At 36.0% G+C, this 18,121-nt stretch overlaps 2 protein-coding genes, 1 long non-coding RNA gene and 2 pseudogenes across 3 annotated transcripts; 1 reads left to right on the forward strand and 4 right to left on the reverse strand.

Annotated features, from left to right (window-relative positions):
* The first annotated feature begins 1,281 nt into the window (after positions 1-1,281).
* LOC106327004 (putative 1-phosphatidylinositol-3-phosphate 5-kinase FAB1C) lies at positions 1,282-7,620 on the forward strand. Its single transcript, XM_013764996.1, has 9 exons — positions 1,282-2,328; positions 2,408-3,121; positions 3,199-3,352; positions 3,556-4,859; positions 4,940-5,066; positions 5,164-5,328; positions 5,414-6,673; positions 6,757-7,023; positions 7,109-7,620. The coding sequence occupies exons 1-9, from the start codon at positions 1,940-1,942 to the stop codon at positions 7,361-7,363; spliced, it is 4,635 nt and encodes a 1,544-aa protein (XP_013620450.1). The 5' UTR covers positions 1,282-1,939; the 3' UTR covers positions 7,364-7,620.
* A 1,427-nt stretch (positions 7,621-9,047) lies between these two features.
* Positions 9,048-9,308, reverse strand: LOC106326686. The gene is made up of 2 exons (XR_001267302.1): positions 9,227-9,308; positions 9,048-9,146 (listed from the first exon to the last, which is right to left on the reverse strand). It is a non-coding gene; the product is annotated as an uncharacterized LOC106326686 (long non-coding RNA).
* Positions 9,309-9,987: 679 nt separating this feature from the next.
* Positions 9,988-11,195, reverse strand: LOC106326283 (annotated as a pseudogene).
* A 1,082-nt stretch (positions 11,196-12,277) lies between these two features.
* LOC106326377 (uncharacterized protein At1g66480-like) lies at positions 12,278-13,161 on the reverse strand. The gene is made up of 2 exons (XM_013764370.1): positions 12,852-13,161; positions 12,278-12,741 (listed from the first exon to the last, which is right to left on the reverse strand). Exons 1-2 carry the CDS (start codon positions 13,076-13,078, stop codon positions 12,360-12,362), a joined length of 609 nt encoding a protein of 202 aa, XP_013619824.1. The 5' UTR covers positions 13,079-13,161; the 3' UTR covers positions 12,278-12,359.
* Positions 13,162-16,451: 3,290 nt separating this feature from the next.
* LOC106325311 lies at positions 16,452-17,561 on the reverse strand (annotated as a pseudogene).
* Between the last annotated feature and the right edge of the window lie 560 nt (positions 17,562-18,121).

The following is an 18,121-nucleotide window of genomic DNA, read 5'->3' on the forward strand; positions in this document are numbered from 1 at the left end:
TTAATTTATAGAGGTTTCACTGTATATAAAGTTAATTAAATACGTAAAGAGGAGGCATAATAAAAAAAAGAAAAAAGAAAAAAAGAGAAGGCATAATAATAAAAGTGAATTAAACGGGTGAGTTATGGATCAATTCTGCAGCTTGACCCACCTAAAAGCTTTATACACACAAACGGATGGTTCTATTTTACTCCTATATATTGCCTTTTGTCAACGGCGTGTAATTTACACGTCACATGTCATCAGCGCGTGGCGGTGGGATATGAATCTCAAAAGAAGTAAGAAACTTACCTTCTTCATCATCCACTGGAATTTTATTTTAACTTATATATTTACCTTTTATTTATAAATAAAATAAAGACTTCAATCCAAACCTACATACGCATTAACCACACCTTCCCGTATTAACCCCTACCACCACTAACAGACAACTGTTTTAAGTTGTTAACTAATTAGTCAAGTTAATTAATAATTACACACACAAATAATCCAGATTCTTCTGCTAATTAGCCTATTAATGACTCGGAGCCTAGTCAAAGTTAGTACACAAAGTATTCTAATTTACATTTTTACATCAATCTTATAAAATTAGTACAATTATATATAATTACATCATCGTTATCTTCTCATTCTCCAATTATATGTGTTTCTTTTGCTGAAAAGCGTATCCGTAATCATTATTCGATTCATAATCTTTGTTATCCTTTCCACATGTATATTATTTTGCTATCGATACAGATACAACAATTAAGTAGAATTTTGACTAATTGTTCAGACAAGATACACACGTTTATTAAAGATTTAAAAGTTTAGGAATACTATGAATCTTTTGTATTTAATATGAGCATTAAATAGGTAATTTGTGTGTTGGAAAAAGTGTGTATTAAATCAAAAACAAGGAAGAGAATAATTAAAACAAAAGAAACAAAAAAAACGAAACGTGAATATTTGAGAAAAGAAATTTAATTTAATTGAAAGCTCACCAAAAAGGTTTATTATAAATATTAAAAGTTGACGAAAAAAGAAAAAGAAAGAAAACGCCGTTGGTGACCAATTGAAAACGGAACCTTGAAGACAGAGGAGTCTCTGCCTTGTCCAAATAAAAGAAAAAACCAGTTTAAGGTCTCTGTCATGTTTTTTATTTTATAATTTAATTTAAATAAAATCAATCTGTACAAATCAGATCACAGTTGTTTTAATTAAAAAATGGTATAAACCCTAGTTGGAATTACAAAATAGGATAAGTAAATTAAAAAAAATATAAAGAAGAGAGAGAAAGAGGAGAGAGAAAAAGGTGAGAATAGTTAATGGCGGAGCAGTATAAGGAATCGCGTCTCTCTACAAATCTTCCGTAGCTCTGTATCATCATTCTTCTCTAATAGCAAAAAAAAAAAAAAAAAAAGCAGAAAGAGAAAGAACTAGTGTTTTGATGTTGTTGTTAGTGGAGAAGAAGAACAAAAATCAATCTCTCTCTCAAGGGTTCTCGAGATGCGAGCTCAGTTCTGTAGAAAAGGAACCTTCTCTGTACTTCTCCTCTTCCTCCTTTTGATTCTCATCTTGCCCAATCTTTAATCTTCTTCCTCCTTCAGTTTCACTCTTTCTTGTTTTTTTCTTTTGTGATCAAAGAGAAAGTCAAGAATCTTCTTGTTGTTGGTATCAGATCTGTTTCTTGGTCCATAATTACTTAATAGAGGGTTCTTGATCTAGGGTTTGTTCTTGCTTGCCAAAAAAAAACAAATAAAGAATCTGTTTCTCATTCAATTCTACCCACCATTTTTTGTTGTGGGAGATTTTTCTTTTTTTTTTTGAACTTTCTTACAGAAAAAATTTCAAAGAGTTTTAATTCCTTTTTATTTTCTTCATTAAAAAATCTGAGGAGAGAATATCAGAGAGAGGAGGGTTTTTTTCTTCTCGTAAGTAAGAATATTTTGATTTGTTTATGGGAATACCTGATGGTTCACTCCTAGATCTGATTGTTAAGGTTAGGTCTTGGATAACTTCTGATCCAAGCGATTCTTCTTTGTGCTACTCTTCTTCTCAACACTTTGAAACCATGCCTATTGTCTCCAAAATGTGCAATGACTGTGGAGGAGCCAACCTCCACCACGGCGGTTACTATTGCCTCAGCTGTGACCGTTTATGGTGCAAGAGCTGCTACTCTGAATCCGATAGACAAGAAGATTACAAGAAGCTTTGCAGAGAATGTGATGGTGAGGTTCTTGAGTTAAGAGAAAAAGGATATGATAAGGTTCACCCTCGTGATAGCCCTGATCCTCCATCTTTCCTAGATTGCAGGAACATTGCTTCTATTCGTTGCTATCCTAGCAGGTAAAAGTGATTGTTGACCTTTTATTGCAACACATCTTTGGAGTTTGTTGTGTCTTATTATGTTGTGTGTGTTTTGCAGGGGAGAGGAAGAAGAAGGAAGTAGAAGCTGTGGTAATAAGCAGTTTCTAAGCCCTTCTAGTGAATACTATCAGGACAGTTCAGATATAGATTCGGGTAGTGTTAGTGCTAGACATGAGCATTTTAGTTGTAAATCTTCTGCTGGTTCCAGTCCTCATGACAGTCCATTAAGGAACAATTTTAGTCCTCTTGGGCGCTTTGTACAGCACGCCAAAGACCTTAGCCCTAGAGCCAAGCCAGTTCAGGGGGGCATGGAACCAGAAGAGGAGGTAGATACGTTGCAACAACCGTTGGATTTTGAGAACAACGGCCGCATCTGGTACCCTCCACCTCCTGAAGATGAGAATGATGATGCTGAGAGTAGTAACTACTTTGCGTATGATGATGATGATGAGGATGATGTTGGGGACTCTGCTGCCGAGTTTTCATTGAGTAGTAGCTTCTCTAGAGAGAAGCTTGGAGAGAACAGTAATGAACCTTTTAGAACGGTGGTGCATGACCATTTCAGAGCTCTTGTTGCAGAGCTATTACGTGGGGAGGAGCTTACTCCTTGTGATGATGATGATGGCAGTGCTGGTAACTGGCTTGATATTGTCACTGCTTTGGCATGGCAGGCTGCTAATTTTGTAAAGCCTGATACTCGTGAAGGAGGTAGTATGGATCCAGGGAACTATGTCAAGATCAAATGTGTAGCATCAGGGAATCAAAATGAAAGGTATAGGTTTTCTCTTAGAAACTCTTTTCATTTACTGATGTTCTTCTTCTTACTGAACACACCTTTGTTTTCTGCAGTATCCTTGTCCGGGGAATAGTGTGTAGCAAGAACATAACACACAAGAGAATGACTTCTCAGTACAAACATCCAAGGGTGCTTCTTTTAGCTGGCTCTCTTGAGTATCAGAGAGTTGCTGGCCAGTTAGCTTCCTTCAACACTCTTCTCCAACAGGTTAGTCTTTGGCTACTCTTCCGGCCTTGAGATTTTGGGGGCTGTAGCTGATTTAGTAAAGATTTCAATAATTTTCTTCTAAATATTTGGGGGCATTGGCGAATGCATTGGGCTTTTTCCAGGACCGGCCCTGCTCTTCCTTATAATCTTTGATTCATGACACTGAACTCATCTTAATAATTTTTTGTGTGTGGGGGGGACAGGAGAATGATCATCTCAAGGCGATTATAGCAAGAATAGATTCACTTCATCCTAATGTTCTGCTAGTAGAGAAGAGTGTATCTTCATATGCTCAGCAGTATCTTCTAGAGAAGGATATTTCATTGGTGCTCAATGTGAAGAGGTCATTGCTAGACCAAATAGCTCGTTGCACCGGTGCTGTTGTATGCCCTTCTGTAGATAGTATCTCCACTGCTAGGTTGGGACACTGTGAGCTCTTCCGGACAGAGAAAGTGTTGGAACAACATGAAGCTGGGACTCAGTCCAACAGGAAGCCTTCAAGGACACTGATGTACTTTGAAGGGTGTCCTAAGCGCCTAGGTTGCACGGTTGTGCTTAAGGGAAGTTGCCGTGAAGAGCTGAAGAAGGTTAATCATGTTATTCAGTACGCTGTTTTTGCAGCTTATCACTTGTCATTGGAGACTTCATTCCTTGCGGATGAAGGTGCTTCTCTGCCTAAGATTAGGCTTAAGCAACCAGGGATGGTGAGGTCAGCTTCTGAAAGGAGAATTGTTGATGATGGCATTTCTCTAGTGACTCATTCTCCTACAGAGAAAGACCTCCATGCTTTAACTGATACAGCTGAAAACACAGAACTGATGCCAGAGCATGAGGTGTCTGAATCTTTATGTGAAGATTTTGATCCAAGTCTGATACTCCCATCATCTTATGAAGTTGCCATGAATGAGTATGGTGGAGAAGTCCCTGAAACATCTACTCAAGATGTTAGAGGTGAAGAGGAGATCCTGCCACAACATGAGACATTAGATGAAGATGATGTTTCTAGTGAATATTTCTCTGCTGCAGACTCTCATCAGAGCATCTTGGTCTCGTTTTCAAGCCGCTGTGTTTTGAAAGAATCAGTATGTGAACGGTCAAGACTCTTGAGGATCAAGTTCTATGGATCCTTTGATAAACCTCTCGGAAAATACCTGAAAGATGATCTCTTCGACCAGACATCAAGTTGTAGAACGTGTAAGGAGGTGGTTGATGCTCATGTCCTCTGCTACTCTCACCAGAATGGGAACCTTACCATCAACGTTAGACGTCACTCATCCATGAAGCTTCCCGGTGAACAAGATGGGAAGATATGGATGTGGCATCGCTGCTTAAGATGTGCGCATGTAGATGGTGTCCCACCTGCTACTCGTAGAGTAGTTATGTCTGATGCTGCGTGGGGACTGTCTTTTGGGAAGTTTTTAGAGCTTAGCTTCTCTAATCATGCAACTGCGAACCGTGTTGCATCCTGTGGCCATTCCCTTCAGAGAGACTGCCTTAGATTCTATGGGTAAAAACTCTATAACATAATCTCATTCTCTATAGTTATTACAATACTAATTAAGTAATTATGTTTTTATTGTTGTGCAGATTTGGGAACATGGTAGCTTTCTTTAGATACTCTCCTATCAATATACTTACTGTCTTCCTTCCTCCATCAATGCTTGAGTTTAACAGCCATCCTCAGCCTGAGTGGATAAGGACAGAGGCAGCAGAGGTTGGTTTCAAGAAACATTTTCAGGACCATTTTGCTTCAGGTTTCGTAATATGCAAATGGTAAAGCTTATATACTTTATGTTTGGTGCATTCTACAGCTAATGGGTAAGATGAGGACTATGTATGCTGAGATATCTGGTATGCTCAACCGCATAGAAGAGAAGAGCAGTTTACTAGAACCTGAACAGCCTGAAGCCTCTGATCTGCAGAGCCGCATAATGGGGCTAAAAGATCAACTCGTGAAGGAGAAAGATGAATACAATGTGAGAAACACTCCTGCTTCTTTTGTTTCCTTTTCTTGATTCTTGTTGAGTTTGTATTTGATGGAATCTTCCTCACCCTGAACAGGATGCGTTTCAGCCTGTTTTTGTGGAAAATCTGCAAAGTCATGGAAGTTTGGACATTCTTGAGCTGAATAGACTGAGGAGGGCACTCATGATTGGTTCTCACGCTTGGGATCATCAGCTTTTCTTGTTGAACACTCAACTCAAGAAAGCTAGTGATGACAATGCTTCTAGGAGTCTGGAGATGCATGAGCCTCCAAAGACTGACCAGAGACCACAGGAAGGTTCAGATGGGAGGGAAGGAAACGCCCATTCTGATGCAGAAGCTAATGATGACAATAAATATCCGAACAAGCTCCTCTCCCCTGGCTCCTCCCTGTCTGAGAGGATAGATTCAGCATGGTTAGGCTCGTTTCATAGTGAGGCAGATGCTAAGTCTCCCCTCAAGAGACTCGCCAGGCCAATTAGAGTGCAGTCTTTTGATTCAGCTATACGGTTTCAAGAAAGGATCCAAAAAGGTTTGCCACCATCTTCTTTGTATCTCAACACACTCAGATCTTTCCACGCTTCAGGCGAGTACAGGAACATGGTGAGGGACCCTGTCTCTAACGTGATGAGGACTTACTCACAAATGTTACCACTGGAAGTACAGAAGCTGGATCTTATCGTTGGTTCAGCGCCTACATACATCTCCTCAGCTTCTCAAATGGCTGATGGAGCTAGGATGCTGATCCCTCAACGTGGCCTAAACGATATAGTGATTCCTGTGTACGATGATGATCCTGCAAGTGTTGTATCATATGCTCTCAACTCCAAGGAGTATAAAGAGTGGGTTGTTAAGAGAGGCATCCCTAGGAGTAACAGAGAGTCTGAACCTTCTTCTACATTCTCTACTTGGCGTTCTCTAGGGGCTATGGATGTTGATTACATTCACCATGCTGTGTATGGATCTTCTCAAGATGATAAGAAGTCTCCTCATCTGACTATCTCTTTCAGCGACCGCTCTGGTGCAGCTGAAGGTAAAGTGAAGTTCTCTGTGACGTGTTACTTCGCAACGCAGTTTGACACTCTGAGGAAGACTTGCTGTCCGAGCGAAGTGGATTTTGTGAGGTCCTTGAGCCGGTGTCAGAGATGGTCTGCGCAGGGAGGGAAGAGTAATGTTTACTTTGCCAAGTCATTAGACGAGAGGTTCATCATAAAACAAGTTGTCAAGACAGAGCTGGATTCTTTTGAGGATTTTGCACCTGAGTACTTCAAGTACATGAAGGAGTCTCTCAGCTCCGGGAGCCCTACTTGTCTTGCTAAGATCCTCGGTATCTACCAGGTTAGTTCTCAGTACTTTTGGGACAAAGCTTTTGGTTTTGAAGTGGAGTACTTTAGATTGAATGCTATCTATGGTGTGTGCAGGTCTCAATTAAACACTCTAAAGGTGGTAAAGAAACAAAAATGGATTTGATGGTGATGGAGAATCTCTTCTACAACAGAAAGATCTCTAGGATCTATGACCTCAAGGGATCTGCACGGTCACGGTACAATCCAAACACATCTGGAAAAGACAAAGTTTTGCTAGACATGAACCTGCTTGAGACACTTCGGACAGAACCTATATTCCTAGGGAGCAAGGCCAAGAGAAGCCTAGAAAGAGCTATATGGAATGACACAAACTTCTTAGCTGTAAGTGATTATTACACTACTTGCCAAACACAAAGTTCATTGTTCTTATAATGTTTTGATTAATTTATTTACTTTTTTTGTATAGTCTGTGGATGTAATGGACTATTCATTGCTGGTTGGGTTTGATGAAGAGCGTAAAGAGCTGGTTCTTGGGATTATTGACTTCATGAGACAGTACACATGGGACAAGCACCTTGAGACTTGGGTTAAAGCTTCAGGCATTTTGGGTGGACCCAAAAACGCCTCTCCAACAATAGTGTCACCAAAACAGTACAAGAAAAGGTTTAGAAAGGCCATGACCACTTACTTCCTCACTGTTCCTGAGCAGTGGACCTCTTGATTAAAGTGAAAGAGTGAATCATTTTTCATCATTCTTTTGTTATTCTACAATAACAAAGGGGAATTGGTTTAACAGACTGATACAACAAATACAGGTTGGGACCTGACTGATTGATTTGATCTTTTATTGTTTGTGTTTGGTGTGTGTGTGTTGGCTTCTCTGAGTATGGAGAATTGTATATTGTATTTATCGGCTAAACTTATGCCACACAACTTGAAAGAAAAGAAATACTAATGATTTGCCATTTTTGTTTTATTTTTTTCTCTGTAATTGGTCTCATATTTTCAGAGTTTTGATATTATTATTAGATGACAAACATCAATGGTAATGTTACAGAGATAAGGATGTGTAATACATGTGAGACGATAACAAGCTCAGCATCTCTCGTCTGAATTGTGTTTTATATATTCAAACTTGCTCCGATCATCTTCATTAAACTAACTTTGTGTGAACTAATTTTAATGTTAAATTAAGTTTGGTGGATAGAATATGTATCTCCTACCCTAGATTATACACATGGAAAATCTATATATCATTATGGTTGTACATTTTTGCTTAAAAAATTAACATTTTGCATTTAGGACATTCTGACTCATCTTTATATATACTAGAGCCTTTCCCAGGCTACGCCCGGGTTTATTTTCATTAACTTTAAAATAGTATGTTAGTATATTTAAAGATATAGTATATACTGGAAACTATGATAAATATAAACTACTAAAATAAAATTTAATTATTAGAATGCAAACAGAAATAATTATAAAATATATTATATTATCACAGTAAAAAAAAGGTTAAAATCTCAATCATTTTAAATTTTGATTTCGTAATTCATCTGTTCATTATATCTTTCTGATTCGTATTGTATAATTAGTGGCTAATAGTTTAAGTTCTTACCAAGTAAACTAAACTTTCTAGAAGTATGCATGAAAAATAAAATGGGGTTGCTGAAATTTTTTTCCAAATTTAAAAAAGTTAGATACAATAAATATTTTCTTTTGTAAATACCTTGATAATAGGTAAAAAGATAATTTCTTATTGAGTATTTTTCTGAAATTTTATAAATGTTGAAAAAATATAATAGTTTTCAAAGGTGATTGGTAAGTACTCTGAATGCTTTCCATACTTTTTCACAACTAATCTAATTTACCAATCATGCTTTAAGAAAATAATTTAAAGGTACAATTCAAAAGTTAAACTGAAAATAGATTGGCTATGAAAATCATTTTTTTAAGAACTTATATTTAGTGCTTTGAAAGTTATTGATATAAATCTACATCAATAGATTATACAGCTACAACATTTTGTTTTTACAAATTTACAGCTTATATTCTAAAGCAAATAATTAAGTTTACAGCTACAAAGACTAAATATCTCCACTAAATATGATTTTCCTTTTGTCTTTCTCTGCTAAATATTATCTTTTAAAATATTATTCGTTTTCATGAGATTCATGTTTTTCATCATCGATTTCCAAGAATAAAGATAAAAGATATTATAGATATAGATATTAGATACGTGAATTCTCCTATTGACTCCCATTAAGGGAAAAAAATACATGTTACATTCGAAATAGTCTATTTACATATAAATCAAAGATTATTTTCATTTATATAAATCAGTTTCATCGAGGAATACTCATAGAGAAAATGTATGTACAATAGTTGAGAGATATGAAAGAGAACCTTTCGATTTCAGTTCCCATATCAATAGCCATGTTCTTGAGTTCGCCGAGTAGATCACTTAGATCTGCAAGCCCATCGTCCTGCTTTGCTTTCTCCATCTGTTAATACAGCAGACACAACATGATTCTTAGATATACTGGCAAACAAAAACAGAACATTTGAGATCACAGATCCACACCTCTATTTTCTGATAAGCATCAGCGGATTCAGGGAGAGGTTCATTGGTTCTTGAATCTGGTTTAGGTAGCTGGTTCAGCCCCAGCTTTTCTCTAGTCTCTAAGTTGTTAACTCTTCTCTTAGGGGATTCACCTTCTCAGAAGAACAAAAAAAAATGGAGGAGTTAGGTGAAGTAACAAAGCAAAAGAGATTCATTTCTTAAGAAGAGGCATACCTCTAGTTATGACAGGACCGGTTATAGACCAATGAGAATACATTTATATTGCACCCTATCAATATTCAATGAATTTTTACCCGGTTTAGGGTACAATAATATATACACTTATATTCAATTTCTATCATTCCGTCACTTTCTCTAAAGAACCAGACCATCAATTTACCATTCTACTCTTCCACTATGTATATATTTTTTGTGATGAATGAAAACACTATCAACTTTTTATAACATTCGTTTTCATGGGAATCTCAAGCCTGCATCTTTACATTGACTAAAACACACACTCTCAAAAACAAAATACGACTCCACCATTGAAAAAAAAACAGTAAAGACTATACATAGAGAGATTTGAAGACTCTCAACCAAAATCACACACGCAAATGTTATTGTTTTGGGGTTTGGACTTTTTCATAAGCTTGCCTACCAAAGATGAAATCACTCTCTTTATCATAAGATACTGATACTGTCACTATCTAATACCAACAATCAGTATTTTCTTCGATAAAGAAAGAGAGGAGATATCAAATCTTACAAAGAGCAAGGAAGTTTGACTGTGTCCATTAGTCATCACCAAAGTACTTCTCTTCAGCGTCAAGGCCAACCTCTCGAAGCCAATGATCATCAAGATTCTCGTCATTGTCTATCTTTGTGTAATCCAAATGCTCATGATCTTCTCCTGATAAAAACTTCTGCTGCATGATAGATGTGAACTGTTCCATCATCTCTTGCATCTCCTCCGGTGGTAAGACTGTTCCCTGCTTGTTTTCTGCTCCACCAGCCTGAAAATAATCGAAGGAGCTAAAATGTAAAAAGAGGGTTTTGCACCACAGTTGAATAAACAAACATACACAGCAAGAAACACGTTACCTCTGCAAGGCTTGAGCTAGCTCCTGTCTGCTTTTCCTCCTCTTCTTCTGTTTCCACTTCTTCTTGTTCTGATTCCTCTTCTGACTCCTCCATGTTCTCATTACCAACCCAATCACACTCAGCAACATCTAACCTCTGCTGCTCTTATCTAATCCTAGAAACCAACGCAGCCTCCTCTGCCCGTCTCATCAGAGTCTCTGACCAACGTTCTCCAGGCCTAGCCATGTTCCTACTCATCGAATCCTGAAACTTCCCGACATACTCGTGGTGTAGATAGGGCTCTCTGTCTCTTATAGCGTCCTCCGAGAAATACTGTCCTTCTGATACAAGCTTGTTCAAGTGGGCCAGTCTCCTATTCCTCACAGCTACGGACCTCGATTTCAGCTCCTCTGAGGCTGGACTTATCTTCTTCCTCAGGTTCTTCAAGTGCCAATCAACCTCGTAGTCATGTTTCAGAGCATCAAAGGCTAGCAATTCGTCTAGACTCAGCTGTGATCCATAACGCTCTGAGATCAAATCAAAAAGGATAAAACTCAGGCAATTAATCTAAATTCAACTGTGATCTACAAACGCTCTGAACAAAAGCAAACAACCAAAACTGCATTAGGGTTTATTCAGTCTAAAATCGCTTTACGAACTCGACAATGATATTTCAAGGACGATGAATACAAACGATTCGGCATCTATATGAAGAAGTTCGTGTTGCAATCGAGAGTTTACCAAGGAAAATGGCGGGATAGCGACGGAGAAGGTCTAGGAGGATGGATTTGCGTTGGTCGGAAGATGCAGTGGTTGATTGGACGGCACGTGGGAAGTATAGGCCTTCGAGAGAGGAAAGCCTCGCCGTGATATCTTCAGCCGCCGCGTCTTTCATTACTGTTCCTTCCATCTCCTTCTCTCCCGTTACGGTTGCTTCTCCTCTCCACCGGAATCTATAACCTGTAATTTTCGCACTCAAGTGCTGGCTGGGTCTCGTGAGAAGACCTTCGCGGTGTTAATCTGATACGAAATCATAAAGAAGAAATCGATTGATCGTGGAGTATTGATTATGCAGAAGTGGATCAATCAAACTGAATCACTGTGGTATCAAGCGAAGAAGACGAAGAGGTAGAGCCGTAAATCTCGAGACTTCCGTCTCAAACGTAACTCAATAATCTGACGTGTTTTAATGAAATCTGACGTGTTTTAATGAAATGTTGTGATTGGATGATTTAATTGTTCTACGTGGACACACTCTCTGATGCTCATATAACCCTTTTAATATAGTATAGATATATATACTTTTTTTTTGTTGGCGACTCATCTTTATATTTATTTTTGTAATATTATTTAAAAGTAAATTATTCCAACCTACATTTTTTCTTTTTCTAAATTACGGATCTCTATTTTTTTTCCTCTATGTTTAGTGGAAGAAATAAAATATCTTATTTTACTCAATCTATTAGAGTGGATTCCACTTCATTATAGAATTACTATATATTTCTTAAAAAATAATAAATATATTAAAAAAAAAACTAGTCCCAAAGTATTATCAGCAACACTAAAATGGGATGATCACTGAAATTACAAAAAAAATCTGAATCCTACTTAGAAAAGAGGCAAATCCTCTAAATTCTTGAGCATTTTCAGAAATCTGTTCAATCCGTCTCAAATTTAAGCGAAAATATTTTTTTAGACTATATATATAACATCATACCTTGGAAAGCGTTTCAAAAAAAAAAAAAGACTATATATAACACAAAAGAAGCCATCCAATCATGCAAAAAAAAAGGAAGCTACTATGCCAACTTCAAACTCCAAATATGTGGCTTCTCATACTGGTGGTTAGCATTAAACTAAGCTAACTAAATAGATATTTTTTGGAAAACTCTAAGTTCTAATAAAGGATAAATTTTTTATTTTAAGAACATACTAAAAGTTGTGTTACACAAGTTGGAGCACATCTGTTTCCTAGTTGCAATTTTCGTGATTAAAAGATGCAAGAAACGTGGCTTGAGAAAGGGATCAGTGTTTGTTTCTCTTTTGGTCTTCAACAAGAATACAACACAACTTAAAAATAATTGACAGCTTCTTTGTCTCCAATCTGAACGCTTCTTCCTCCATTACGAAGCAAATGTTGTCTCTGATGAATCAAACCACTTGGAACGTTGAGGAGACAAAGTGCTGTGATCTTGTTGTAGAAATCAGAGACACTCTCACTCTCTTTCCATAGTTTCTCCACTTTCCACTTTGGTAACTTCAACTTCACACTAGTCACCACTTCTTTCTCTTCTTCAGCAACCTCCTTTATTACCGAGAGATCAGACGATGATCTACGAGAAAGCTTCAGATTCTCAAGCCTCTCCTTGGCACCCATCTTGATTCCCAACCGAACCCTTCTCGGGGTTCTCTCTTTCCATCTTCTGCCACGTGGGTTTCGATCAGAGCCGGTACTGGACATAGCAAAGTGAAAAATTGACGTTTTAAGAGTTAATATATATAACTAAGTATAGAACAGACCCCCAAATATTACTTCCAAAACCCAAACTGTAAAAGAGATTACCTGGGAAGTTCAACCATGAAATAAATCCTTTTGGATTGCAAGTATTGTTTAGGATCCAAAGGCTTTGCTCTGATACCGAAACGCTTCACGGATTCAGATTCGAAGAGAACGTGACCTGGAAAATCTTTAACAACCGTACCAGCTTTCACCGGAGTTTTCAGCTTGAAACTCTTGCCATTGATCTTCATGATTTTCACAGTTTTCGTGCGTCCCAAGATATTACCCATTACAGAATAATGTGTTTGTACGTTTACTAAAAATGTACCACAAGAGAGTTTCTGTTTGTGTGTGTGGTTGGTTTGGTATCTATTAAGAGCTCATGTATCTAAAGGTGGGTGCTGTGTTATAGATCAGATGATTATAGATTTCGGATTTATGGTTGGTTGTTGATGATACGGAACATTTTTAGGTCAACAAAGTGCCAAATCTTCAATAATTAAATAATAACGAGAAGACAAAGTTAAGTCGCATTTCACTATCGATCTTAAACCAATAACAACCCAAAAACGAAGTTTATATATATATAAATCAAATAATTATATTGAAATCGAAAGTATGTAATGTTCTTCACTTGGACTATAATCTATGTGCAAGATGGATATTGAAAAAAATATGTGATGTTTCCTGGAAAATGACTCTTGCGTGAATCACTCCGATTAATCTGGAAATGTGAACCGGAGCCTCTAGCTCAGGTGGTATAGGAACCTCGACTGAGGTGCCCGCCATCTCGAGTTCGAGCCCCGGCCACTGCGGTATTCAAATACGGGCCGCAGCGTTCCAGGAGCCAACGCGTGGAGAGCCGTTTGGCCGCCCACGCGGCTAGTCTGCGCTCTCGATGTACGGGTGCCAATGTACGGGTTATATCGCTCTGTTAGCTATCGCCCTGTCGATGAGTGGCAGGACACCTGGGTTATCAAAAAAAAAAAATCTGGAAATGTGTAATTTATATGAAATGAACCGTGAAGCTTAACCAAAGTCCTCGTTAATCATATGAAAAATGTTGAATTAACACAAGTATTTGTATTAAAAATTAATCAATAAAAGAAACAGCCAACGAAATTGAATTAGTAAATATTTTCGAAACTTTTTTTTATTTGTTAAGAGCTATTTAGAGAGTAATCCTTGAGATTATTTGTGGAGAAGTTCTAGCAGATGCACTAAGGCCGGTACTGCATCTGATGTACTATGTTCTTGTTCTCATCAGCTAGCGAAAGGTTAAAGAGTGTAGCGACTGTGATTTTTAGCTTCCATGGTTCCAGATCTGAGGAACTTGCACTATAGATGTGACTGCTCCTACAAGTATGATCAGTTCATTGTTACTATGGAAAGGTTAAGAACGCAAGTGACAGCTTTTTCCTGCGTTTCAACATCGTCTGATGTCAGAAGGTTGTCTACTTGTCTAAACTGTATTTAGTCATACCGTTCATGTAAGTGTAACCAGATGGCTTCTCAATGTTGTGCTTAGTGCACCACTGAGAGATGAGACTTTGAGAGCGTGTTTGGAGTAAGAGTAAAGTTTGTATGTAAGACCTCTCGTATGTCTGTCTATCAATGAAGAGGGAATATCATTGTTAAGGTTTCGATTCAACAACACTATAGGTAAACGCGATGTATAGTTCCTCTTGGTAACTGCTTTCTCAACTCTTAAACATTTAAGATGCTTAGTTCAATACACCCTAAGAATTAGTCCCACTAAATCACGTTACCGTGCTCGTAGTACTAGGTAGCTTTGATGAGCTGATATTTAACTTGATTATAGATATCATGTTCAAGACATGAAGTATGTTGACTTGCTATCTTTAATTAGTACTTAACGTTAGTATATGATCAGAATATTTGGAGTGATCAAAATGAAAAACAAAAATCTATTTTTTTGGTTCAAGAAATAGTTAGTTAATCAAGTCCACGACTATTTAGTATTTACTCTCTCCGTTCTATTGAAACTGATGTTCTAGTAAAAATTTAGTTTCACAGAAATAGATTTTTTTTTTTGTGTTTTCTCTTAAAAAAATAATAAACTCTTTAAAAAATTGACTTTATTGGATTACTATTAATTTAAATTAATTAAAATTTGATAATTACACAAAACAATACATTTATTATAATGACTTAATGTGTCTACTTAGGGCCTGACTAGTTTAAACGCAACAGTTGCGAGTGCGGTTGTGGGAGTTTACTGATGTGGATAATTGTAGTTTCTAGCGTTATTAAGCGATTTATACGACTGATAGTCTGATACAATGACTAGAAATTGGTGTGTTTGAGGGATATTTATGACTAATTGATTATGATATACTGCAATGATTTAATAATAAATGACCAATATTAACATATTATAACATTATAAAAATATCAAAACATGATATTGTAATAAAATATAATAATTACTAATATAATATAAATAATAATAATATCATGTTTATTTATTTATTTTTTAATTTAGATGAAAGTTATAATTTTAATAAAATTTGTTTTGAAGATTTATATTAAAAAATTTAAAAGAAAAATTTATGTCATTTATATATGTATAGATATTAATGTTTAAAATTTATAGTAAATATTCTTAGTTTAAAGTTTTTATAAAATAAATTATGATACTGTTTTGAATTTAAATTAAAAGATATAAAATGAAATTTTTATTTACTTACAATATTTCTATTTTAAATGTTTAATTAAAATTTAAAAAAAAATCAAAAAATATTTTAATATTTATTATCCATCCGTAGCCGTCCGCAACAAAAAACGTGTATAAACCAGCTTTTGATTTTAAAAGGTCTGAAGCGGTTTAAAGTGATTCATAACATTTTTGTGATTGTTTTAAAAAGCCAATAACTGTTATATACTGCAAAAGCTACGGTTGCGGGTGGTATCGAGAAAACCAGTCAGATCTTTAACATGTGTGAAAACACTTAAAAACTATTTTTACTGAACATGTAGTATATAATAGGAAAAAAAATGTACAAAGACACTCAAATTTTAGTACTGATAAATTCTTTCTACTATATGAGTCTTAAGTTGCTTTTCTACATAAAATAGTACAGTGTAATTTGAAGGAAGATGAAAATATTTAATGTCAAAGAAAGTTCATGTCCAATGATACCCCATTTTAAAGGAAAACATCCTAAAATGTGGGGAAAACATTTTTAATGATGCATCATTTTGAAGGAAAAAAAAATTATGAATAATATTCTCTTAATTTTGAGGGAACACACTATTCATAGTCTCATTTTAGTGTTAAACTTCTTTTGAGGGAACACACTATTCAATAAAACTTTCATAATGTAATTATAAGATTATATAAGTCATTTTATTTTCTCTTAGAAACTAAATTTATCTATATAACAAAGATATAGTTAAAATAAAAATTATTTTTAAAATTTGTAAGTTTTAAAAATAACAAGAGTAATTATTAATAATAGAATATATATATATATATATATATATATATAATATTATATTTTGAGGTAAAAAGAGAAAAATCATTGGATAAAACACAAATTTATTTTGAATTTACATCATTTTGAGAAAAAAATGATGTAAACCATTGGAAATATCCTATGTACTAGCTTTCCGAGTCAGAACCTCTAAACATTCAAGAGAAAAAAAAATTTCAACGTGTCTAATGAAAATCTGTCGGTCCAATTCGGGATTATCACAAAAAATATATATATATAGCAAGATAGTACAAACAAATACACCATTTTCATTTTTTATGTAGCAATAAAAAGTCCGATTTCACCGGAAAAGAAGAAGCGTTTCTTGACAGTTGACACGTTGAACCATTGCTGCTAGATTCTTGAAGGCCACAAACTGGCCAAGAAACCACCGTCTCTGCCGGGATAAGACTGATGTTGAGGTCAGGCAAACGACTATTTCCGGCACTACTACTAGCACTACTACCATCATAGCAATTGGTATTTGAAACGGTTAATATTCTCATATCACATGATTCCCATACCGAAGAAGATTGATCACTAATGATATCTGTTTCAAGTTTCTTATGAGAGGAATTGAGGTATTGTCTTGAAATGTAGTTTGAGTGATGGTAGAGACGATGGTTGGTTGGGTCTATTCCCATTTTCATGAGTTTCCTCTTCAGGTAAGTTTCCCAATGGATCCTTATTTCAGTATCGGTTCGTCCAGGTAACCTTCCCGCTATCAATGACCATCTGAAAACTTACCATCAAAATCTTGTTACAACGAAACTTTCATATCTGGTGGTTTTTTTTTTTTTTTTTTTTTTTTTTTTTTGATCTGGTATTTTTTTTTATATAGTATAAGATTTGAAATGGAATTAAGAAGAAGAAAAGCAACGAGATTAGAACCTATTGCCAAGAAGTGCATGAAGCCTAAGGATGAGATCGTCTTCGTCTTTTGAGAAGTTGCTTTGTTTGAGTTCAGGTTTTTCGTAGTTTCTCCCTCCCACTCTACATCTCTCGGCACGATGTAGCAACCCTAAAACATTGATTAGGGATTAAATTTCACAGATTAAAACGATATCTCGTTGCAAACTCAAACATGCACGTATATGTATAATTCATATGAAAAGCAAAACACACGATTTACTTTCGAAAAACTATATTATTAATAGAAAATAGTTACTGGAGGGCGGATAGAGAGCGCGGACACAAACTATGTTCATGCTTCTTCTAATAAGGAGATTAATTGGTTGGTTTGGTTCTATTTTTAGGTTGATTCATTGTGAGGTTAAGCAATTGATGTGTATATATATAGAAACTAAGTGGTGGTAGCTTAATGGTATTTTTTGGGTCACGGTGTGTACCCACGTCGGTTCAGATTTGATTCCATTTGATAACTAAATTATCACTACTTGATTAGTCTGGATTTGGGTTTCGGTTCAAGTGGTTTAGATCGTAACCGACGATCGGTTCCCCTCTTGAAAATAGTCGGAATGTATTCAAACTTGGATCAGACAATGTGATACGCTTTCGAAATAGTCCATTCTGCAGCACTAAGTAAGCCTGGGACGGATCGGGTATCCGGGCAATTTTAAGGTATCCGGATCCGGATCCTTATCCGGCGGATCCATAATTTTACTATCCTTATCCGGATCCGGGGTTCTCGGATATCCGGGTGTCGGATATCCTTCTAAAAATTGTAATATCCGGCGGATATCCGGATCCGGATTTGGATCCTTACAATAAATAAATAAAATATTAATATATAAAAAAATATTAACAATAACTTAAAAATAAAAATATATATAGTGTTTTTAATTATTTCTATGTATAATATTACAAAATTTACAT

Source organism: Brassica oleracea, chromosome C2 (genome assembly GCF_000695525.1).
Source record: "Brassica oleracea var. oleracea cultivar TO1000 chromosome C2, BOL, whole genome shotgun sequence".
Classification (NCBI taxonomy): domain Eukaryota; kingdom Viridiplantae; phylum Streptophyta; class Magnoliopsida; order Brassicales; family Brassicaceae; genus Brassica; species Brassica oleracea.

Excerpts from the sequence above, each read along its gene's own strand:
- LOC106327004 (XM_013764996.1), top strand. The coding sequence starts at position 1,940 with ATGGGAATACCTGATGGTTCACTCCTAGATCTGATTGTTAAGGTTAGG. Across the intron at positions 5,329-5,413 it reads AGGAGAAAGATGAATACAAT|GATGCGTTTCAGCCTGTTTT; the intron begins GTGAGAAACACT and ends CACCCTGAACAG. Across the intron at positions 7,024-7,108 it reads ATGACACAAACTTCTTAGCT|TCTGTGGATGTAATGGACTA; the intron begins GTAAGTGATTAT and ends TTTTTTGTATAG.
- LOC106326377 (XM_013764370.1), bottom strand. The coding sequence starts at position 13,078 with ATGGGTAATATCTTGGGACGCACGAAAACTGTGAAAATCATGAAGATC. Across the intron at positions 12,742-12,851 it reads TTCATGGTTGAACTTCCCAG|TACCGGCTCTGATCGAAACC; the intron begins GTAATCTCTTTT and ends TGCTATGTCCAG.